The 25,401-nt window shown below is 52.0% G+C and overlaps 1 protein-coding gene across 3 annotated transcripts in view; it reads right to left on the bottom strand.

Moving 5' to 3' along the window:
* Window positions 1–25,401, bottom strand: part of GLIS1 (GLIS family zinc finger 1) — a 250,425-nt gene that overhangs the window by 67,859 nt on the left and 157,165 nt on the right. For all 3 annotated transcript variants that reach the window (XM_024256330.3, XM_063712355.1, XM_063712356.1), the window contains exon 4: window positions 23,878–24,760. In XM_024256330.3, the coding sequence (XP_024112098.2) occupies window positions 23,878–24,760 (883 nt within the window). The remainder of the gene's footprint in view (window positions 1–23,877; window positions 24,761–25,401) is intronic.

The raw sequence follows: 25,401 nt of genomic DNA, 5'->3' as shown, positions 1-25,401 counted from the left end.
TTTTTTTATTATTTGAGTTGAGATCTTACTCTGTCACCCAGGCTAGAGTGCACTGGTGTTGATAATAGATAGCTTACTGAAGACTTGAACTCCTGGGCTCAAGCAATCTTCCTACCTCAGCCTCCCAAGTCACTGGGACTACAGGCGAGCACCATGCTTGGCTAATTAAAAAAAAAATTGTTTAGAGATGGGGGTCTTACTATGTTGCCCAGACTGGTCTCAAACTCCTGGCCTCAAACAATCCTCCCACCCCAGTCTCACAAGTAGCTGGTATTACAAGTGTAAGCCACTGCACCTGGCTTCGTGGAGATTTTAAAGTTGATTCCAAAATACACATATGGAAGAGCAAAGTCCAAGAAAATCCAAGGAACACTAAAACCAGACTGGGATGGGAAATAGGGGGGATGGACTTTTCTACTAGCAAAAACTTTTTATGAAACTATGGTAATTAATGTGGTGTGGTATTGGTGCAGGGATAGAAAAACTCAGTAATAGAACAGAAGTGCCCAGAAATAGACTCATAGATATATAGAGTCTCTGATATATGACAGAGTGGCACTACAGATCACTGGATTTGCAGATCACTAGTGAAAAGATAGGCAATCCAACGAATGGCTCCCAGAATAGCTGGATATCCAGCTGGAAACAAATCAAACTGGATTCCTACCTCACACCATATACTCTAATTCCAATGGATTAAAAATAAATGTGAAAGTAAAATTTTAAAATAAGCCCTCCCATTATCAGAGGATTTATCTGTAGCATTAAGGTAGAGAAGGATATTTTACTGCAGACACAAAAATACAAACAATAAAAGGAAAGATTGATAAATTCAACTCATTAAAATGAAAAGCTTCTACTAAAAAAAAATACCATCAGGAAAGTGAAACTAAGTCACAAACTGACAGAAAATATCAAGAATTCCTATAAATCAATAAGAAAAAGACAAACAACCAATAGAAAAATGGGCAGAGGACATGAAAGGCCTTTTACAGAAGAGGAAACACAAACGGCCTATAAACTGTGAAAAGTGCTCAACCTCATTAGTAATCAGCTAAAAATGAAAATTAAGACCACGAGATGCCATTTCACACCTGCCAAACTGGCACAGTTACATAACAACATTTTTGAGGACGTAGAACCACAGGACTTCAATATGCTGTAGGTGCGAGTATAAGTGGAACAACCACTTTTGAAAACAAGCCAGCATTTTCATACATTCCCTAAGCCAGCAATTTCATTTCTAGGCACACATTCTAGTGAAACTGTTCCATAGGTTCAAAAAGAGACATGAACAAGAATATTCACAGCAGCGTTGTTTGTACTAGCAGAAAACTGAAACAACCCAAATGTCCATCAACAAGAGAATGATTAAAGTTTGAGTTATTCACAGAATGTAATAGTACACAGTAGTGAAAATGAATGAATTACAGCTGCACACAATAATATGGATAAATTTTTTTTTTTTTGAGACGGAGTCTTGCTCTGTCACTCAGGCTGGAGTGCAGTGGCACGATCTGGGCTCACTGCAAGCTCCGCCTCCCAGGTTCATGCCATTCTCCTGCCTCAGCTTCCCAAGTAGCTGGGACTACAGGCGCCCGCCACCATGCCTGGCTAATTTTTTTTGTATTTTTAGTAGAGATGGGGTTTCACCGTGTTAGCCAGGATGGTCTCGATTTCCTGACCTCGTGATCCGCCCGCCTCGGCCTCCTAAAGTGCTGGGATTACAGGCGTGAGCCAGCACGCCCGGCCAAAATCTTAAAAATATAATATTAAGTGAAAAAATTGCAGAGACCACATACAGTATGAGACTGTTTTTATAAAGCTTTAAACCAAGCAAAACTAAACAATATATTGTTTAAGGATACATATGTGTGATGAAACCATGTTAAAGAAAGCAGCGAACACTAAACAGAAAATACGCAGTAGTTCCAGGAATTCACAGATGTTCATTTTGTTATGCTTTATTGCTTACACATATTTGCATGTATTCTCTTGAATATATCAAATATGATATAATTAAAAAATTAAACATGAGTCAGGGCTCTGGGGCCAAATAGTACTTATGCAAATCCTGGTGTCTCCACTTCCCAGAGCATGGCCCTGACAAGTATCTTTCCTTCTCTAAGCTTCCATTTATTTCTCCATCTGTAAAATGAGAATGGTGACACCTCTCTTGTGGGTGCTGGGAGCTCATCCTAACACAGCACAGTATCCAGCATGTATGAAACACTGAGCGTTTACTACTTTTATTTTTACTATTAATAAAGATCAGCGCAGTCACTGGCAGGGCAAGGACCCAGACACCCCATCTACCTGGTCCAGTGCTCCTTCCACGACACCAGCTGTCCTCTCGACCTGTCTCCCCACCTCCCTTTGGGCTGCAGTGGGGAGACTCTTTCCAGCCCTGTCATAGGAGCAACTACATCAGGTGGCACCATGGCCAACAGCCTCCATGCAGTCAGGGGACGTTTACATTCCTGGTGGATTAAAATTCTCAGCAGGCACTGCAGCAGCCTCCAGGCCTTGGTGATGAATAACAGCCCAGTGCTGAGAGCTCGCAGAGAATGGCTGGCAAGGAGCCAGCAGGATGGCACGGGAACCTATTGGACACATATGAGCTATGGGGACAGAAACATGCCTCTTTCTTGACCCCATTGCCTGGAGCTGGGGCAAGGGAGGAGGGTCAGTGGCCCCAAGGCCTCCTGACTCAGGGGTGAAGGCTCCAGTCCTAGCCGTGCCTCTGCTTGCTGCAGACACAGTCAAGCAAGCTGTTTCACTGCTTGGGCTTGAGTCTGTCATTTGTAAAATAGCACCTAGCTCAAAAGTGTTAGTGTGCTCAGAACAGAGCCTAGCACACCAAAGGCTCAATGTTTTGTATTTTTCTTTGGAGAACCAGTCTTACAGGTTACCACCAGCAGTTTATGGGTCCATCTTCTTGTGGGCTGGAACTCAAGCTGAATTATGTCTGTGTCCCAGGGTCCAATGCGAGCCCTGGTATGGAATAAAGAGCTTCAGCGAATGTTTACTGAGCTCAATTACCAAGTGGCAGGCCAGCCTCTGCTCCCACACTTTGGGGGTGGGAACCTCATCCCTTCTGTCTGCTGGGGAAGGTGCCGCCTGTTAGAAAGTCTATCCTGGTACACAGCTGAAACCTATTTCAATAGCTTTCTCCCTCTGAGCTTTGAGAATGGGGGAAGGACAGTTGGGGGTGGGGAGCCCCTCCACCCCCTCCCATTTATGTCCACTCTCCAGGGCCCAATCCAGCCCACCCTTCTTGGTGCACTTCCTCTGACCACCCCGGCCTGAAGGAATGGTGCCCTCCTCAGGCTTATAGAGCCCACATTCCCAGACCTATGTTGTATGGACACACACAGAGATGTGCAGACACACACAGCCACAGGTACACATAGTTACATGGTCAAAAACTAACACACAGGAGGACACATGACATCTTGACCCATGCAACACGTTCAACCATACAAATGTGCCACACAAGCACACGCACACATACACACACACATACACACACACACACATGCACACACACATGCGCAGTTAGAGACATGGTGTGAGGAGAACGCAGATGCATGCAAACATGGGCCCTCAGACACAGGAATGTCAGAAGCCAGGGTGTCAGGGTCGGAGCTTCTTGGGGGAGGCAGCCTCAGTGCTTTCCAAGAAATGGACTTGGTACACCCTGAACGCATCCCTTTGGAGTGGCTCAGGCTAATGCTGGAGACCACAGATTTCTCCTTGGTTGCTCAGCAAGCCTGGCATCTAAGGGGCTCTTTTAGAAACAGCATAAACGCACATTCAGGGCATCCTTTCTGCTCCATTCCATGCACTACAAATGGTAAGGCAATGACTATTAGAGCAGCAGCTGCTGCAGGCCAGCCAGCTCATGCAAAGATAGACCAACTGCTGCTCCATCCTGCAGCCGGCTCCAGGCACTCAGATGGCAGGACTCCGTGATCTGGGTGGGGCCTCACCACCCTGAGACCACCCACACCTCTGTGGTCCTGGTTCCGAGTTCCTTCCAGGGCACTGTCCGTGAGGCCCTCCCTGGTCCAGCACAGCTCTGAGACTCAGTTTCCACAGATATCACTGGGCCTTTGGTCAGCTTCCTCTGCCACTGCCCCATCCAGCCCACCTTCCCCTCAGGTCCCATTCACTGCTCTGTCCCAGAATATGCACCACTCTGTACCCAGAACATGCACATTGCCTGGCATATTCTCAGTACTCAGTAAGATTATTGAATGAATGAATGAACACTTCTCACCTTGGAAGACAAGCATCATTACTGCTATATGTAGCAGGGCCTCCCACACAGTCTCCCCTGGAAGATTACGTGTATACTAATCCCCCTCTCAGGCTCTGCTCTGGAACACCCACCTAAACACCATTCTACAGGTGAGGAAACAGAAGCTTCAGAAAGGTAAAGTGACTTTCCCACGGTCACACAGCACAGCCAGCCCTGGGGACTAGTTTTGGGGAAGAAGTTTCTCACCCTTTCTCTACCTGGAGAGGCTGGTGGGTCGTGATGTCTGCTGGCCCCGATATGAGTAAAGGAAGCAGCCCCACTTGGGCCTTGTGTCCAAGCCACATTTGTCATTCCAGCTGTACCATTAGCAAGGGGCACTGTGATCCTCACGGGGCCATGGGGTCTAGCTGTGAATGTGGTAAAAAGCTGGGGCAGGAGGGCTGAGTTTAGCCAGGGTTTGGCCATAGGCCCCCTGGAGGGAGGAGTTCTTCCCTCGCCCACAGTCAGGCTCCTTCACAGCAACTCTCTTAACAAATGGTGTGATCCCTCCAGGGGCAGGGCGGGCAGCCCCGGTCTGAACCTCACATCTCATCTGGGCCCTCACTGGACACCTTGGCCCAGCACAGAGGATTCTTGGGCCAAGTTGGAAAACTGCTTGCAAGCACAGTACTTTCCAGCAGCCTATATAAATCTGGAGAAAAGGGGTTATTAAACCCTGGGAAATGGCAACCAAAGATACTACGTTCCTGGAAAAATTTCTAGAATTAAATTTTCTGCAAGTTATCAAGAACGGGGCACAGATTGCCGTTAACATCCCGGCTGCCTATGGGCGCTGGCCCTCACGGGGAACAGGAAGCGCACGCAGGCCTCTGTTCACACACGCCTCACGCCCCCCTGCTTCAACCCTCCTGTGGTCTCTGCAGCCCTGCGGACAAAGCCCGAGCTCCTCAGTCTGACATCTACGGTCCCCCGTCACCGAGCCCCTGCCTGCCTCTTTGGCCCCCTCCATCACTCCATGCTCTGGGCCTCTCACAGCTCTCATCTCCAAGCTTTGCCTATGCTGGTCCCTCTCCTGGGACACCCTTCCTGTCCTTTAGCACCTCGGTAGTTCTTATCAAGCTTTCCTCCCCACACTGGGCCCTAGTGTCCAAGTCCCCTCCTCTGAGCTCCTGCCTGTCTTCCCTCAGGGTATCCATCCTGTGGTTGGTTGTGTAACTCGGGTCACAAGTGGCTCTCCTTGTCTGGACTATGAGCACTTCCAGGGCAAGATTCCTGGCTGTGTGGCCAACACTCAGCACAAGGCAGGACATGGAGCAGGTGCTTGGTGAATGAATGCAGAAGTGAGTGAATGAATGAACACACACAAACACAGTGACACCCATGCAGGAGAAGCACTGGGCTGGGATGGGCGCAGGAGGGGCTACACAGGAGGATTCTGTAATGCCCTCTGATTACGCCGGCCTGCGGGTCCCCCCTGTAAGACACAGGGCACATGCACAGTCAGGAGGAGATCAAAGAGGGCCCCGAGGGGGTGCAGTGGGCACGAACAACCAAGACCACTCTGCTCTTGTGTGTCCCCAGGGAAAGGACAGTCAAAGTCATCACTCCACACTGTGCTTGCTGCACCCCAGGGCTTCACAAAGCACCCTCAGGGAAGAGAACTTCGCCTTCTCTGCCTCCTCACCCGAGGTGCCCACCACCCCTTTCCTACCCGCCCCCCTCACCAGCTCCTGGAGACGTGTGCCCTGTGTACCTCACACTCCACACTCAGCAAAGGCCCTGTTTCTGAGGCCAGGCTTCCTCCTTGACCCAGGCCCAGCCTCATCGGGTGACTTCCTAACCCGGTCTCCTTCCCCAAATCCTCTCTTCTCCATCCTCCTCAATGCCCCCTCCCAGATCCACACATCCTACTGGGGCATCAGATGCAGGGACAATCTCAGCTCTAGCACTAGCTGTGTGACCAAGCATAAGTGACTTAACTTTGCTGGGTCCCATTTCCTCATCCATAAAAGAAAGAGAATAATACCTATTTTGCAGTGTGAGATGACCTATGTAAAACCTTCAAGCAATTCCTGGCAGATGGCCATGGTGATCACTGAGCACAGCTGCCTCTTCTTCCAGCTAGTTAGCTAGTGCACCCCTGACCTCCCGCCTCCCCATCCACTGGGCCTCTCTGGCCCCCACCTCCTCACTGCCCAGCTCAGATGCCTCTCCCTGTCCTTCTGGCCCTCTCAGCTGCTAGGCTGGTATAAGCCCTGAGCAAAACGCATGGATCAGCTCCGCCTTCCTGGATTCCAGCTGCTAAGAGGGCAATGACCACAATGCACACACACATATGCACACGTATTCATGCATGCATGCACAAACACCCATGCCTGCATACAATCCACACCAGCACAGGCTCGAGGGCTCAACTCCGTACCCCACTCTCCTCAACCTAAGCCACCCTGGTCTGCTGTGCAGTCAGTTTTCCCTCAAATGTCCCCCTTGGCTGCTTTCAAACTGCCCTTCTCTCCTCCAGCCCTTCTCATTCACATTCTAACAAGGCCCAGGCTCCCTCTGCTTCCACCAAAACGCTCCCTGACCCCACGGCTCTTCCTGATGGCTCCACTGCTCACCCTACCACACTGTCCCCTTGGCCACCCAATCTCTGTGCCTCACTTTCCCTGTTCTTCCTCCCTCCCCCAGTAAATGCTGATGTCCCCTGTGGGCGCTCTCTAGCCCCCCATCTCACAGGCTAGCTCCTCCAGCCCCCCCGTGCTTCTTAGTCTAACTTGAGGCTGACCACACCCCTCTCCTGCCTTAGAAGCTCCAGACTTGCACATCCCCTATCCCCCTGGGGCCCTCTGGCTGACACCTCCCTATTCAGCATGCCCCAGATCAAGTCACAGCTTCCTCCCCAAGCTGCCAGGCCTGCACCAGCACCCACTCAATGAAGCCAGGCCAGAGGCTGAAGCCCTCACCTGGGCTCCCCGCCCCGCCCCCTGCATCCAGCAGGCTCCGCACCGCCTCCTGGTGACCTGTCCCTCCTGATTCTCTCAGATCCAGCCATTTCTGGAGCTGACAAACACGTGAGTCTTACTGGCTGCCCAGTTTCCCCATAGTAAGAACTATCACTCCTTGAGTGCGGGAAGTGAAGGTGTAAATAGGGAACACCTATGCCTCCCACAAAGCAGGGGCCAGCCCCTATCCACCTGAGGGCAGCCAGGCCTGACCAGTTGGTTGCCCTGCTACAGCTGTGGCCCTGGAGCACAGAAGTGAGGATCCCACCATGGTGTCTGGGTAGGCTCTAAGCTTGTGCACACCCCTGGAGGACCTGGGATTCTGCCTGTCTTGAGTCTGATCCTCTTCCCTTGGACAGATAGCCTGTGGTCCCTGGAGCCTGCCAATATATTTCTGAATGGGGATGCAGGGCTCACTATGGCCAGGATTGGTTTCTGCTCTTTGTAACTAAGGAACCTGGCAGGTAGACGCTCTCTCCTCCTCTGCCACCACTCCAAGCGAGGCTTCATTAACTCACCCCCTGGCCTTTCCCCATGCCAGTGCCTCCTCCTGGAAGCCCTTTTATCTCCTCCACAGTGCCATCCTGATCCCCCTACCCTAGGCCCAGGGTGATTGTTGCTCCTTCTCCTAGGCCCCATCATCCCCTGAGCACCTCCTTAAAGCAGGTAAAAGAAGAGGGCAAACAGTGTCACCCTCGGGGACCTTAGAGTCCGCTAGGCTACAGACTCCTTGAGTAAAGGACTGCATCAGTCCCAAGTAATAGACTCAAACTTGAAGTCTGCAAAGACAGGCTGCTTGCTATAGCAGCCTGAATCTCACTGGGTGATCAGGGTCAAGTTAATTAACTTCTCTGAATTTCAGTGTCCTCTACTGTAAAACGGGGATAATGACAGCTACCTCAGAGGGCTGATGTATGGCTAGGCTAACAGCACCACACAGATTAGGACCCAGGTCCTTCACTACCAGTATTTACTTGCCCTTGGCTTTTCTCAAATAATAGTAGCATAGTTATTTGTGAAAATAAGGTCTATTGTTTTGTTCAGGGTCTCTGTATCATCACCTGTTAATAATGAACTCTCATTTTTACAGCCTTCCTCCAGCCATCAGCTCATATGACTCACACATAAGACCTCATAGGGATTAAGTATCCAGACAAAACTGCCCCCAGCACACAAGCTGGCTGGTCTGCTTCCTTTCCCACTCAAAAAGAATCCTGTAATTCAACAAGTTGCCCTCTTTGCTTTGGCTACCAGGAAGCTCCAGGAAAATACAGGATTCAATCACGATAATTAAGTGAGCTTAGGTTTTCCAAGTATTTATGTCCTTTTCTCTAATCTATGTCAATTTAACTGCACATAGATCTTTTATTGTAACTATCCATCATTTCTTAATGGAAAACAATAACTCAAGGAACAAAATCAACTGTAACAGAAGGGAGCAGAGTAGAACATTGCAACAGGATTTTCCTCCACCTACTCCTTTTCACAGAGGATGAAATTGAAGCCCAGAGAAGGGAAGGGGTGAAGAAAACATGTGCCATTCAGCAAGCAGCCCCAGGGTCTGCAGGCCTTGCTCTTGGGGCTGATTTTCTAGGAGACACAGCAGGCACAGAACCTACAGTCCACGATATTTCTAGGAACTCATGAAAATGTTTTAATTTAAAATCCAAAAAAAAAAAAGTTTAGGTCAAAGAAAATGTGTTAATACATAATATGTTTGTCTTTATACCAATGCTGTCATAAAATATACTTTTAAATGTTTTTCATGGAGGAAAGGGCCCAAAGGCAGAGGTGCTGGAACTTGAGGACGTCAATGAGAAAGCCCCACTGGCTTTACCATCTCACCAATGGGGACTGGACATTCCTATTGCCCCCTGCCCAGCATCCTGGGGCCCAGGCCTACTCCATGCTTCTCTCTCTGACACAGATCCAAGGGCAACAACCTTCAGCATTCTCATGACCGTGCCAGGGGACATGGGGCCTTGCCAGGTGAATCTAATTTACCCTCTAGGTAACCACCTCAGACAGCTCTTGAAAGGCTGAAACCGCTGCTCAGGCTGTGGGAGAGGGATCCCCTGGCTGATTTCACCAACCAGTTGTCAGGACAGACCTTCCTGGGTTCACAATGTGGAGACAATTAAAGAGCTGGTGCTTCGAAGCCATGAGCTGCCAACCTCCCGACAGAGGTGCTGACTGCAGGCGGCAGACCCTCTGTTCCTATCAGCTGGAGCTGGAAGCAGCCCTCGCTCCTCAGGACCACACCTCGTTTTCCCCCAGTAGGCAAGCTGGAAAACATCATCACACCCCAGGGTGTGGCAACGGGCTCAGAGGGAGAGGTGCACAGGGCAATCGCTTGCCCTGGGCTTTGACACAGACCTCCCTGCCGCTCAGCCAGCTCCCTGCCTCTCCAGTCCCAGTGTCTGCATTGGAAAGGTAGGGCAATGGTCCCAATGACATGAGGTTATCGTAGGACTATATGGAGTAAAGGGCAGGTAAGCAATTAGACACGGTTATCATTTCCACCGAACAGGTAAGTAAACTGAGACCAGAACAAGCAAAATGCATGCGCAGCCACCGTCCTGATGAATAAGGGATCAGGTAAGGCCTGGGATCAGAATCTGGATTCCAGGAGCCCCTGGGGCAGAGCCTAGGCCTCTTGAGGGGTGGCTATGCCTGCAGGCTTACCTGAACCCCATGCCACCTCTTACTGGCCACAGGACCTCCCCACATTCTGTCTTCTGCCCCCATGGGTACAGCCATGAGCCGCAGAGCCCCTCCATCCTGAGCTGGTTCCCGCGCCCTCTTTCAGGGCTGGAGCCCCAGGCCGCTGCCCCAAGCCCTCCCTTTCCCGAGCCCTACAAGCCTCCCTACCTGTGAGGTTGGTATCTTCCTGTACACAAAGGTCAGGGAGTGGGGCAAGAGGACACCTTGAGCTCCTAGTGCTGATTCTTGATTTAGCAAAACCTCCCCAGAGGTTTTGTGCAGGTTAAGTGGAGAGATATGCTCCAAATCCATGAAGAGCCCAAATTACACGTGATTGCTTTTGAGGAACTGCAGGAACTAATTAAGAGGCCTGGTCAGGGGTCCTCTAAGGTGAGCTCAATTTAAAAGAGGAGTCATCAGCTGATGCTGACAGAGGGTACCCCAGAGCAGGGGGAGGCCAGGGGCTGGAATCCCAGCTCTTGATCTCCCTGGGCCTCAGTTTCCTCATCCACAAAATGAGCGAATCACAAGATTCACTGAGAAAACATGGACGAAAGCCTTAGTCTGGCATCTGGAAGAGAACACGTGCCTAACCAATGCCGCTTTCCTTCCTTCCTCACACTTTAAAATAGCTGTTTTTGGATGGTGGAATCATTTTCCCTGCTGCATTCTTGGCTGTTTCCATCCTTTTGTTATCAATTAATGCAAAATTGTACTCCTGCCCCACCTCTGTGCCCATGGTCATAAAAACAGAATCTGCAGAGATGGGCTTAATGATAAACAGCTGCTGCAGCAGCAGCTAATTACTGAGCATCTACTATGTGGAGGACTTGATCGTAAATTCCTTTCCAAGAGGGAAACAGCGTGGGAACCTAGATAAGAACTCCTCTCTGGGCCTCAGTTTCCAAATTTGTGTTTCCAGTCACAGCGGATGGTTTCTATGTTCCTGTCTGAATCTGACATTCCAGGAGCTGTGAACTGAGGGCATAGCCTCTCCTATAACCTGATAATGCGGATGAAGAAGGGAGGGAAATAGGGGTCAGGGGTAAGTGGGTGCTGAGCACCACTGGGTACTGGGCACTGGGCTGGCCTCCCTGGGTGGACAGCCCCAGCTAGGCTGACCCAGAAATACCTCTCGGACAGCAACCGTGCAGCCCTCAATACGACCCTGTGAGCTGCTGCAAAACCCCCCACTTCATAGGAAAAGAGTCCTGACTCTCTGTCTGAGTCCTTTCTAGCATGTTCCATTCCTTCTGCCCCACTGAACCACTCTCCCCCTTTTTATTACTAACATTCATTTATCTGTTGATCACATATTGTGTATCGGGAACTGTCTGAGGCATTGGAGATACAGAGGGAACAAAACAAAAACGTCTAGACTTTATGGAGCTCAAGTTTGACTGGAGGACAGATCATAGACAAACACCTAACAGGATTTCAGGTGGAATATAGGGGCAGACAGTGGCCAAAGGTGCTACTTTAGAGAGGCAGTCAGGGAAGGCCTCCTGGAGGAGGTGATATGGGAGCAGAGGTCAGGCTGGGGCAAGAGCATTCCAGGCAGAGGGAGCAGCCATGTAAAGAGCCAGAGGTGGGAATGAACTTAGCATGTCTGAGGAACAGCCGGAACAGAGCAAGAGAGAGGAGTGTGGAAGGAACTGGGGCCAGAGAGCTCAGGAGGGGCCCACAGCTGTCCTTTCCATGCCCTCTACCCCCTTCCTCCTCCCTAGGGTGTGCCAGGAATGCAGGAAGGTAACTATGGACATCTGAATGTCTGAGCTCAAAGGATGGAGCTCAATGGAGTCCAAGTCTTCCATTTTATAGATGAGAAAACTGAGGACTCAGAGGGGTGGGATGACTTGCCCAGAACCACAGACAATTTGAATGCAGAGCTGGGGAGGGAACCTAGGTCTGAACCCCTGGCCTGCACTGTCTCTACTTAGCCTGTATCAGGGTCAGGAGACCTAGGAGGGCTTCCAACTTCATCTAATCCAAGTCCTAATCACACACAGAGGAACTAAGGCCCCACGGTCAGGTGGCTCCATGCAAATGAAGAAAGGAGGCTGGCAGAGCCAGGCAGTGGAAGCAGAGCTGGCACTGGTGCAAGCCTGTGTGGGTCTTTGCACAAGCCAGGCTTCCTCTGACCCTAACACCCACAGCAATCAGTCATCACACCTTCCCAATGCACTAAGGTGTGACATTGAAACTGGTTAAAGTCTCCCTGGAGCCTGCCCGGCAGCTCTTTGTGAATCAGACCCTGCTAGGAGGGAAGGTGATTTTGACACGTGTGGTCTACATGCACCGCCAACCGTCTCCTGCTGTGTGACCTCCAGCAGGTCATCTCTCCGCCCTGGGTCTCAAGGCCCCATCTGTCAAAGGGTGTGGCAGGGGTTGGGAGGGGCATCAGAGGAGCTGCTGAACCTGGGAAATTTCCTCCCAGTGCACACGACAAGAGCCAGTGTTCTTCAGAATCTGGAAGGCAACACATGTAAGTGCTCACCGCAGGACCTAGCACACAGGAGGTAGTCAGCAGACTGTGGTGTCTAGCGGGCAGGACACTGGCTGGGAGTGGGGGATGCTGAGCTTGCCTCTTTCGCTCTGCAATTTCCAGTGAGCCACATTCTCTCTATGGGCCTCAGTTTCCACATCTGCAAACAGCAAATGTGAAGATCCAGGCAGTCGGCCTTGTGGCCTAGCTGAGGCACCTTCTGTTGTCCTGGACTCCTGTGGGAAGGAGGGAGGGGAGCAGGTAGAGGAGGTGCTGGGGATCTTACGGAAATATCTGAAGCACTGTCGACTCATTTTTTCTGCCTGTGGACAGACTCTCTTAAGCTCCAATCACTGTCATGTTCACTGGCAACTCAGCCTGATCAGAAATGACCCCATACCCCATAAGCCAAATTGCCTCCCAAAACTTGGGGTTCAGCAGATGCTGGGAAGAATACACTCACATTTAAATGTGGAAGGCAACTAGGGACAGCGGGAAGATCATGGGGCAGAGCCAGGACCTGAGCTGGAGGCGCAGATGTAACACTGGCCAAGTAGCTTCCACTCTGTGGATTTCAGTGACCCCACTGTGAAAGAGCAATCCAGCCACCGCCCTGTGCCTTCCCTGAGCACAGGAGCTATCCATCAAAACTCTGCAGCCCAGGGCCCTGCCCAGGGCCTGACTGTTCCCCAAGAAGATACAAATGTTACTCTTGGCTTGAAAACTCTATGGCTTGGGGATCTGATTAAACAAAGGGGCTGCTAGATGGTTTATCAGTTGAACAGACACTCACTGGGTGCTCTGTGCCCAGCAGACGTCCCAGTCTTGCCCCCCAGAATGCAGAGTCCTGCAGAGACCTCCAGTCCCATTGCCTCATCCCCAGGAAACGTACTGCCCAGTACCACATTGTCCATCTGCTGTCTGAGCTTATGCCCCAACATGGCAGGACCTATCAAGGGAGGTGGCTATAGAGACAGGGCAAGAGCAGGCTGCCTTCTAACAGGAGGCCACCTCCCAGCCATTTGGAAATTGCTACTTGCAAGGCAACAGAATCTCAGTGACAGATTCTCATTTTATCATTACCCACGTCACAAGAATGTATTGGGAGGAGGAGGGGCCGGGAAATTCGGTGCCTTAATCACTTACAGACCACGGAGGCCCCGGTCCTGGCAGTGGAGGAAGATTTATTGTGGGGATGGGTGGAAAACAAAGAACAGTTGTGCAAACTTTACGGAACCACATTATGGGATATGCTTTTCCCATTTCCCACTGGCAAAAGTACTGGAGGCAGTTTCCAAAGGGGGACCGAACTCCATTACCCAAACACGTGCAGACACTGTGCCCCAGCACGACACATTAGGCTGGCCTGGCCTGGCCCACGGGTGCCCAGGCGTTGGCAAGACTGGGTGCATGGTCCGATGCCAGTGGATCTGTGGAAGAAGGGCTCCAGATTTGAGTGGACTGCCCTTCCTGGGCCCCAATGTCCTCATCTGCCAATTGCCACGTACCCACCACACTAGCAACACTAAATGTTACCTCTGCCCATATCACAGTCCTGTGTACAACCCTTCCGAGACTCTCTCCACTTCCTCGGGGCACACTCCAATTTCCTTACACTAGACCTTGAGGCCCTTTGAGGCCCAATTCCAATGTTTCTGCCCTCAGCCCCCATGCAGGTAACTCACTTGAAGACCAAAAGGACACCTATGTTCCCCATAAGGTCAAGACTATCACATCTCAAAACCTTCACATGCGCTGTTTCCTTTCCCTGCGATGCATCTTCTCAGGGTCTACACCTGGAAAGTGCCCACCCACCTGTCAGAGCCCAGCTCTCACGACATCCTGGGGAAATCCCTCTCCCTCCTCTGTGTCAGAGGCATTTGGTTAATTCATTTGCCACCAGACCATTCTTCCTTTGACACTGTACCCCTTGCTTCTAGCACTGAACTTGGCACAGGGGGGTGTCAAGCTGTGTTGAAAGGTTGGTGGCCAGGTGGGGGTGGACAATACAGATTAGCCCAAGGCTGTCTCCCAAGGGAAGGGCACAGTTAAGGAAGGACTCTAAAGAAGGGTCCCTTCTCCTGAGCATCTCGGTCTTGGTGTGTCCAAGGTGACCGAGACCTTAGGGGTTACCTGGCCCATCCCCCACTTAACAGATGAGAACAGGACGCTGAGGTCTGCAGCTGCAGCCATCCAAGTGAGTGCACAAAGCCAGCTCTGGCTACCCCATCTGTTATCCAGCAGAGACAGAGCCTATAAATTCTCAATTACGAAGTTTGCCATTTCCAGGATGGCCCTCTCAGAAAACATGGTCTGGACACCTTCTTAAAGTCACTGTTGATTTTATCTGACGTTCTCACTCCAGTAAGACAATCATTTCAATTCCATTTACGTTAAGTTCAAAGCTTTTTCCTTTATTAGTTTAAATTCAATTCAAATAGTTGTGTTTTTTTATCCTTAATTTTTTTTTCACATTCCATACAGCAATGTTGAGCTCACAAAACTTGGCCAGCACTCCTGTTCCCTCAAATCTGGTGCTCCCGGGAATTCTCTTCCCTGTGAGAGCTTGGGACTAATGACTTCAAAAAATGGGGAGGTGGGGGAAGGAACAAGGGCTCCTGTTTTCAAGCATCTAATATGCGCCAGGCACGAGGTAAGTGCTACACATATATGATCTCATCTAGTTCTCACAACACTCTCCCCTCCACGCAGACAGGAAACCAAGGCTCAGAGAAGCCACGTGACTTGTCTTGAGGTCTCACAGCTGGTTAAGGGCAGAGTAAGGGATTTGAACCTTAGTGGTTGTCCTGTGTGTTTAGCCATTGGTCCACCCTGGCTCAGAATTTAAGTAAAAAGGGAAAGGGGTGGGGGGTCAGGGATGGAGATAAGTAGAAATGGGGGATGGGGAATGGGGGTGAAACAGGGCAGGGTGGGGAAGGAGATGGAAGTGAGGTGGGGGTGGGCTGTGGAGCAGGGAAGGAGGGCATCCAGCGAAACTGCAGGTTGAGGCCTCAAGACCAGGAACTACATTTGGGGAGCACACAGCCAACCTGTTCCATTCCTGATGGGGAATCTAACCAGGAGGAACACACCCGTGAAAGTGCCCTCTCTGTACTCAGAGGCCTGGCTGCAGGCAGGAGTACTGGACTGGGAGTCAGAGACTCAGCTTCAGCCCAGCAGCCCTGACTAGGGCAACAGTGCGCCTCTGCAGAGTACTCTGCAGTTACAGAGCACAGCCCCTCCACCCCCTACAGAAACTTCTGGGGTGAGCATCACAGCTCCCATTTTACAGATGCAAAAACAGACTTGGGAGTGAAGTGTCTTGTCCAAGGCTGCACAGCTAGTGAGCAGCAGAGCTGGGATGAGTCTCCAACTCCATCTATCTCCAGTCCCTCTTGTCCTTCTCCAGGCAAGTTATTTCCATCTGGGGACTCAGTCTCCCCTCTGCACAGTGGCTGGTGGGGGACGAGGCTCTGACCTAATTGCAAGGCCAGAGAACTGGAAGGACACTGGCTTCCAGGAAGCCTCTCCTTGTTAAGCCCAAGCCCCCTGGGTTTGCTTTTCCAAAACAGGGGAGGAAGAAAAGCATCCCAGTGTAAGCCAGATCTGTGGAGCTAAACCCCGGGCTCAAGAGAAGAAAGGACATTGGCATCTGTTGGGCCCCTACTAAACACAGTCTACTGCAGCCTCTGACTGCTAGGCACTATCCCATTTCACAGCGCAGGAAACTGAGGCTCAGCACAGCCAAGGGTCACAGAGCCAGCCCATGGCAGAGCTGGGACTTCCAACAGCCTTTTCTGTTTCTTTGGGGACATTCGTGACTGAACAGCCACTATCCATTTTAGACTTTCCCTTTTCTCTTTCACAAATGCAAATTGTCCAGAACAGCCAGAACCATTTTGGTATACCTACTGTGTGCCATTGTCTAGTTTCTCATCAAAGCCTCACAACAGTCCTATTACCCCAATTTCATAGATAAGAAAACCGAGGCTTACAGAAGTCAAGTTATACTTGTACACAATCACAGGCTGAGGGGTGGCAAAGCTAGGTTTCAAATTCAGGCTTTCTTGCAGAAAATCTTCAAGCACCAGATTAGGGGGTAGACATGACAGTCTTTAAGGTCCCACCAATGTTGTGACTTCATAGGAAACTACTCAGGAAGACAGGGTCCGGGCAACTCACACAACCTTGAAACAGAGAGAACAGATAATCACAGGCAGAGCCTCTGCCCTAGAGAGGGGACTCAGCTCCTCCACAACAAAGGCCAGGCCAGGCACCGAAGGGCATGTGGTACCCCAGACACTTGGCCATGTTAAGAACCACTGTTACACACAGCGCAACACATGCTGGGAGAACAGGAGGCACAGGGAAAGGGGGAGCTAAGGAGGGAGCACTGAACTGGGTTGTGAAGGATGTATAGGAGTTTGCCAGGCTAGGAAAGGCATTCTAGACAGAGGAATCAGCAAAAGCCAAGACCCAAAGGATTTAAAGGACCTGGAGAATGCAGACTCTCTAGGAATTCCGGAGGAGAGGAAGCTTCAGGGCAGGAAGAAATAAAGCAGGCATCCCTGGGCTGCTGTTAATGTACTGGATGACATGAGGCCATGGTGCCTGCTCTCTGGGCTTCAGCTTCCCCACCTAATAATGAGGGTAGACATGAGAAGTGAGATGATCCCAGGAAGGATCATTAACGAGGACACTTCTGGATGCCAACTTGCAAGCTGACTTTGCCCAAAACAGTTCTCCTTCCCAGACCCATCCAATCCTGGATTGAGTTGAGGCGAGTTGAGAATAGACGTGGCGGCTTGAGTGGGTGGGACCACTTGGCCTCTCTGGCCTCATTTACAGCAGGATTCTCCAGGGCAGCTTTTTGATTTGACCAGAAACCCCAGCCTCCAGGAAGGGAGCTTATTTCCAGGCGACTATTCTAACGAGAGTGAAATGTTTTACTTTTCAACCCATGAGGTGTTCTCTACTCCAAGACAGAACAAAGGACCCATCAAGTCAGCAGGCAACAGGCTCTCAAGGTGACTGGGTGCTGGCTTCTTAAGAAAAATAGTTACATGCAATATCCACTTACTTCCCCACTCGACTGAGGGCTCCTTGAGACCAGGCAGGATTTGATTCCCTTCCGTGACCCCAGGGCCCAGCCAGGGGGCACACAGCAGGTGCTCAGTGACAGCTTGCTGAATGAGTTTCAGATCTGGATATTCTCTCAATGTTTGTAAACAGACTGATGATTCTGTGCCTGGGAGGTGGCTTGGGGTCATGGCTAGTACGCAGTCTCTGGAGTCAGACTGAGACCTGGGTTTAAATCTGACCCCACCATGCATTTGGGACCTGAACTTGGGCCAGAACTGGACTGTTCTTTCCCCATCTATAAAATGGGGATCATAATTCCAGTCTCCATGAATATTTTGAGGGCTGAGATCATGCACGTTGAAGCACTACATAAACTGAAAATTGCCCGACAAGCGTCTCAATAATGATCTCGTCCCACTTGATCAACCTGGCCAAGCTTACGAAGCCCGACTGCAAAACCTCAGCTCCTGGCTCCCCTCCCTCTCTCCATCATCCAGCAATAATATCACAAGATTCAAAAGCAGTGTTCTTCCCACAATGCCAGAAGTCTCACATCACAACATCTTCATCTCTGCACCCTCAGCTCCTAGCACAAGGCCTGGCACACCAAAGCGAGGCAAGTGTTTCAGGGGGATGATTCTTTCCTAATTGGAGGGTCACTTTCCCACAGCCTAAACCTTCCCCAACTTTCGATTATCAGCCCCTTCAGGGAACTTTCCCTGCCCACTGATGCGTACTTGCTGTGCAGTCCTGGGTCCCTGACCACCCTCTCTGGGTCTATCTTCCCTGTTCTCTGTCTGTATGTGATGGGATGAACTGGCCGACCTGCCACTTATCCATTTCAGGGTCCTGGGTAATTCCATGGGATGAGCTTCAGATGTTGCAATGAGTCAGGGGTGTCTGCTGGCCTTAAAACGCTCAAGCCCATAGGGCTGGTCTCAAGATGTTGGGCAGGGGACAGAGGGCAGCAGATGCACAGGGACTCCACCCACTGTGATTTGAAAAGCACAGAGGTGACTGTTCTTCTGAAGGAAGAGGTTGGGCAAAGGTGGATGGGTAGAAGGCGGTTTGTCCCATTAGAATGGGCCAGGCAGCTGAGGCAGGTCGTACAGAGCAAGCCATTTTGCCTGCGAACTTCAGAAACATACAGTTTCTTCTTCTGTAAAACGGGCATGGTAATTCACGGCTGGCCATGGTAAGTTTCGGAATATATTAATTCTCTTCTTCCTCAGGATATCCCATGGGATATGAGCCCAGAACCCCAATCAAACCTCTCTCCAGTTAACACTGGTTGGGCAGGTCAGCAGATATGGTTGGTATCTACCTCCTGCCACTTGGCAGACTGTGTGATCTTGGGAAGTGATTTGGCCTCTCTGGGCCTCAGAGGTTTTTGTTTTTGAGACAGGGTCATGCTCTGTCACCCAGGCTGGAGTGCAGTGGTATGATCATAGCTCACTATAGCCTCAAACTCCCTGGCCCAAGTGATCCTCCTGCCTCAGCCTCCCACGTAGCTGGGGCTACAGGCATGTACCACCATGCCCAGCTAGGTCAAAACAACAGATAGGGAATGGCTCACACTGAGCCAGGATAAAACAATCTCTGAATCTCAGTAAGGAGCAACTCCCTTTAGCTCCCCCGCCCCTCCCAGCACCCAGGATTTTGTTTCTCAGGGGCTGGGGGAGGGGCGTAAAGGTTTAGGGCAAGGCAAAAGGGAAAGCCAGAAGCCCCAGGATTATGGGCAATGACTGTAAGTTTGGCCCAGGCTAGGAGGGCAAGGCCCTCCCGGCAGGTCCAGCCAGGTGGCTTGTGTTCTGAGTTCCTTGGCTAGTTAAGGCCAATCCATAATACTCAGCTTTCAACCAGATCGATTTCTCTGGCCCTAGATTCAAAGGCACCTGGGACAGACTGGCAAACAGTGGAGAGGGGGTGTAAGGAATGGAGACCAGTGGCCAGTGCAGCTGCAGTGGCCAGAGGAAGCTGGGCAGGATGAAACCCCGGCCTGAGACTCCAGCAGCTCATGAGGACTGGGAGGACACGCATGGGCCTCCTGTGCCACAGGTCCAGCTGCCCCAGCCTAGCTCCATGCCCCCTGAGCAGACTGTCTGACTCAGAGAAGGTCATCTGCAAATGACTGTCAATGAACAAGATGCAAAGAATCAGGGATCCCTGGTAGATATCGAATGGCAAGGACAGAGTGCCTGCCCTGCCTGGAGCAACTGTCCACATACTGCCCGGCCCACCCTACTGACAGCAGAGGCTGCTACAGTCTCAAGTCCAGGCTCTGCCATCCATTGACTGGTTCTTTTGAGCCGCAGTTTCTTCATCTGTAAATCAGCTGTAAATAACCCTGACCTAAGCCCCAGGACTACTGTACACATCACCTGAGATCAATGCTGGAGTGTGATGGGGAAGCAAGCACTTCCCTTACATCATCTCTTTTATCCCTAATCACAACAACCCTAAAAGGCAAGTACTATTATTGCTCCATTTTACAATCGAGTATGCTGTAGTTCAGAAAGGGTAAGTCACCGGCACGAAGTCACACAGCTGCCAAGTGACTAAACCAGGCTGAGTCCCAGGTCTGTGGGACTCCAGACCTGGGCTTTTCACCTCTGCACGTGCCTTCCGGACTGTGCTCACAGCTTTGGTAAAACTCTTCACCAAAGTAAGGGACTCTTCTCATGCCTATTGTTGTTTTATAAAACCCAAGGTAGAGAAGGGCATTGTCATGACTTTTCCTTTTTCATTTTCTGCCTCTCTCCTTCTTGACGTGGAGAAAAGCAAGCTACAGTCTGCTAATTTCTGCAGTCGCAGACAATCAGAATTCTGGCCGTCTGGGAGAACCAACCTAAGAAAGCATGAAATTAATCTGTTCAAAGTTAACGTCTTGGAGGCGTCGCGTCAGTATTTGGGTTGGACGCGTAACCTTGTTATCGTAACACAGATGAAGCCCCACATTTAATAAGGCTGAGACAACTCGGGCAATGTAAGAAACATAACAGGATATTGCAAAAAGATTAGGGAGCTTCCTCTGGACAGCATGGATGGGCCATGCAGAGGGCAGGGTGGGGGATGGATGGTGCCATTGACCTTGGGGGTCCAGCAAGTCCCTAGTCCCAGGCCTGGTCTAGGGACTAAGATGCTCAGGCAGAGGGGAGCTGGGCTTCTCTCAGCACATTGAGGCCTGCCTGGTGCCGGAGCAGAGGCTCCACTGGCTAAATGTAAGCCAGCTGCGAGAATGGGAGTGTTCCAGTCGGATGGGATGGGGGAGGCTTACCTCATGAAAGAACTGTGGAAATGGCTGCTGGAAAGATAATAAAAGGATTAACTGCTATTTTAGTGGGCCATTTACTCTTCAATCAAAATGTCTCATCTATTTCCTGTTCTCCAGAGGCTCTGGGTCCAAAATTCCTTTGTCTATTACAGTGCATGGTAGCAGAGGCCTGTCATGAAAAATTAATAATTTTACAGGGAAGGGAGATTTTACTTATCTGGGTGCTGGTTGAGGCCCACCCCTTCCCCTGGTACCCACTGTGCCAGCATCATGGAGCAGCGGGAGCACGCCCACCCCACCACAGGCAAGAGGAGGCCAGGGGAGGCTCTGACAAGCCTCCGAAGCCCAGATCACTGCTGCTGTCTCCAGATGGTGACACCCAGCGGGGCCGGCCCTAAGAGCCCAGAGAATAGTCAGTTTAGCAGAGCTACACAAACAAGAGCATTGCAGTTTGGAAAGATGTAGGCTCGAGTCCCATTCCAATGGTTACTAGCTGTGTAACCCTCCGCAAGTTATTTTTATTACCATTATCATTCTTAGCCTTTATTCTTATTATAACTGTTGTTATTGTTTCCAACTAGCTGTGTGACCTGGGGCAAATTACACAATCTTCCTGAACCTCAGTTTCCTCATGTGTAAAATGGGGGTTCACAGTATCTACCCCACAGCATTGTGTTGAGGACCAGGTGGAGTTGTCACTTAGAATAGCACCTGCACGCAGTCTGTACTCGGAAGCTGCTTGCTGGTATTATCATCACCACAATCCTAAATTCTGGAAGACGCAAGACCATGGGAGCAAGTGGAAGGCCAGCCAGACCCCACCCAACCTTTGTTTCTTCATCTGTAAAAACCCTTGGTTTTATAGGACTTGTAAGGATTAAACAATCCTGATAGGTGAGTGTAGACACAGCTTGATATCACCTCCTCCATGAAGCCCTTCTGGGCCTTCCCTCCCTGGGACTATGCAAACTCCATCCCAGGACCTGCCACTCATCTCCCACCCATCTCTGAGCATGAGTGTCCCCAGGGCAAGGGCCATGGGAGGTCCAGGTCTGGGTCCCCAGAACCAGGCCTCAGCCAGTGTAAGTCAGTGTCCTGGGAAGTCTGTGGAATCAAGTGAGATCCTGGCAGCCTGGCCGCAGACAGAGAGACCCTGAGTCTGCACTGAGTAACCCAGGCCCCTCTGACCCCTCGCTGGGCCCTGTTTCCCAAGCTAGAAAGTGGGCGGGGAAGGCCTAGATCCTCTCCAACTTCCCAAATGTCCAACACAGATGCTCTTCTGGATGCTGTGATTCCACACAGAGGCCCCACTGTGAGAAGACCACTAACCACAGGCAGAAGCCAGGTGTAAGCCAGTGTCCTGTGGAGTCTTGTCAAGGTTCCTTCGGATCGCAGAGCCTCCACCTGGGCCCCCACAGGCACCCACAGACTCACCCATAAGAAAGAATATGTGAAGGAGAACTGTGGCTCAGCAGCTGTCAGCTCCAGGGTCTCAGGGAGAGATGGGGGCCCAGCTGTCTCCCAGCAGCCCTGGCGTGGCCTGTGCGCTATCTATTGGTCAACTCCTTCTAGGCAGGGGCATGTGTCACAGGACCCCAAACAAGCCAGGGCATCGCCAGGGGCTGGCCCAGCCACCAGGCCTCCTTCCAGCATCCTCTCGGCCCAAAGGCACAAGATAAAGTCAAAGTCTCAGCCTGTCCAATGCACTCTCCCCACCACTGCTCCACACACCAGAATGCTAACCACAAGCTCCCTCCTCCTGCCTCCCCTTGGCACAGGCCATTCACTGCTGCTCATTTGTTTACAAAGCAATCTCTTTCTCCTCCTGCAAGGCCCAGCCTCCTGAAGCTGCAGAAGCAGATCCTGTCCAACATCCAGCTCCCAGCTCCACAGGTGGGTGGGGCCCAAGGGCAAGCACCTTGCCCCAGGAGAACGGAGTTTATGCTGCTGACTGCCAATGTGTCCTGCCTCCTTCTTGGCCCCTACAATGTCACCCTGGGCTCTGAGTGGGGACACTATGCCCCTTCCCAGACCAAGTGCTCCATAAGTGGGTGTCCAATGACAGTGTTTGACTTTGGCTATGGCACCAGCCCCAGCACACCAGCCATGCTGCTGCCCTGATGGCTGGGCGGGCTGGGCAGTGGCCCTGGTGGCCCATGCTTCTCATTACCAAGCACACTCTGAGGTCCAGCTCTGCAGTTCCTGGGCAGGCACCTCTCCTAGTGGGCTGGCTGGGCCTTGGAGGTAGCACAGCAGTTAGGCTGAGTATATCAGGGAGTGCTCCTAGCCTCTGATACAGATATTCCCCCACAGACAGGGCAGAAATGACCTGTCACAGAAATGACCCATCACAAGGGCTGGAGGCCTGAGTACTCACAGTTAATATGCGTGTGTGTGTGCGCGCGTGCGTGCGTGTGTGCGTGCACGTGCACATGTACGCATAATGCTAGTGCCAGAAACCTGTCTCAACTCCAGGAAGAACGCTACTGGTACTACCCAGGGCCTTAGCTAGTAACCCTGGGCTCCAGCCCAAAGCCTGCCCTGGGGACCCGCAGCTCTCAAGCCGGGTGCCTGTGAGGTCCCGCTGTTCCTCGGTGGAAGCCAAGGCTGTAGGCAGCACCAGAAGGCCCAGGGAACCTCACTGGGATGGGTGGCAGTGAGGGCCCGGCGCTGGAGGAGAGTATGTTCTCCACATCTCATTTGGCCACCAGCAGGTGGGACATGGAGCACAAACACATGAAAGAAGAGGCTGGCCACGCCTGTTTTTCCAATCGCATGTGCACACAGCCGCGGGCCCTGTGGTGTGCTAAGATATATCTAATGCCTCAGGGTGGGGGACTGGGCATCTGGTGAGTATGAGGGCCCCTCTGCCACGGTTCCCAGTGACAGGGGCACTGACCGTCTTGACCAGGGGCCACATCCACAGCATGGGTCCTTCCCTCCTCAACCACAGGGATCTCAGCCAGCCCCGAGGAAGGAGTCCCAGGCGGCCTCTCCTGGGGCACTGGGGTGAGTGCTGCTCTGCCAGAGGGGCTGGGGTGAGGCCTGGCGGCCGGTGGGAACTCACCATGCACTTGTTGGGCTTCTCGCCCGAGTGCACCCGCATGTGGATGAGCAGCTTGTAGCGGGCGTTGAAGGGCTTGTAGCGGCGCACGCAGCCAGCCCAGAAGCAGGTGAAGTCCTCGCCCTTGCGCTGGTCGATGTGGCTCTTCTCGATGTGCCGCACCAGCTCCTCCTGCTGCTCATAAGCTGCACAGCAGTCCACCCAGCGGCACGCCTGCCGCCCAGTCACCACCCTGCCCGCCAGGCCCAGCTCCAGGCCTCCAAGGCTCGGGCCAGGCGGCAACTGAGACAGGGGATAGGGGGGCGGCAGGCCCTGCTGGTGAGGCCCAAAGACCTCTGAAAACTCATCTGCCGGTTCCTGCTTCAGGAAGCTCGCCTTCCGGCAGGCTTCAAGTTGCAAGTTGCCCTCATGGCTGTCGGTCGATGCAGGGCCAGGCCGGGCCCGCTTGGAAGGGCCCCCCAGATCTCCCGCCAGAGGGGGGCTCCGGAGTCCATTTACACAGGTGACCAGAGACGTCTGGGAGGAGCGGATGATGGAGGTGACGTCGGAGGAGGCACAGGGTGAGGAGGAGGCTGGGGAGGTGGGGGGTAGGCCCAAGAGGCAGCAGCGCTTCAGGCTGCCCTCGGGGAGGTGGGCCTCAGGCTGGAGGCCCAGGCCAGAGCTGGGTTCGCTGCCCAGAAGGTAGCAGGAAGGCGCAGGGGTGGCGAGGCTTCGGCCCGGGAGGTCCAGGTCTGGGTGCAGGCCAGTGGCCGGCGGGCCCCGACAGTGGGCAGACAGGGATGTGCGGGCCTCTGCCATGGCTTGGTAGTCGGGCAGGGACTCCTGTTTGATGTGTTGTGTGGTTGGGAGGCTGCCGTTCACATAGGTGGCCTGGGGTCTGGCTGACCTGGAAGACAGTGGCCAGAGAAGTCATGAGAGGCTGGGCTTGCCACAGAGGGAAGGCCCAGGTGGGGGCAGACAGGGAAGCTGAGGACCAAGGGATGGACAAGCCCAGGGCAAGAGGCAGAGGCTGAGGGCTGGAGGCAGAGAAAGAGCACCTACAGATTGGTTGTCTGGAAAACAAGCAGAGTGTAAAGGAAAATGGGGAGAGAGAGGAAGAGAAGGGCTGGAGAGGGAAAGAAGAGGCAGGAGGCCAGGCACAATGGCTCATGCCTATAATCCCAGCACTTTGGGAAGCCAAGGCAAGAGGACTGCTTGAGTCCAGGAGTGTTCAAGACCAGCTTGGGCTACATAATGAGACTCCATCTCTACAAAAAAATTTACAAATTAGCCAGGTGTGGTGGTATGCACCTGTAGTCCCAGCTACTTGGGAGGCTGAGGTAGAAGGATTGCTTGAGCCCAGGAGGTTAAGGCTGCAGGGAGCCAAGGTCATAACATGTACTCCAGAGTGAATGTGGTGAGAACGCCAGGAAGGAGGACCTTGCATCATTTTACCAAAGCTCAGCACCCCCACCCAGCCCTGGATGCCACGCCATCCTGCCTCCCAGGGGGCTGCCCTGCTCCCTCTCCGTGGCCGCCTTCTGGTGA

Source organism: Pongo abelii, chromosome 1 (assembly GCF_028885655.2).
Source record: "Pongo abelii isolate AG06213 chromosome 1, NHGRI_mPonAbe1-v2.0_pri, whole genome shotgun sequence".
In the NCBI taxonomy this organism is placed as follows: domain Eukaryota; kingdom Metazoa; phylum Chordata; class Mammalia; order Primates; family Hominidae; genus Pongo; species Pongo abelii.
Note: the sequence above shows the minus strand (reverse complement) of the source record. Positions and strands in the feature narration are given on the sequence as shown.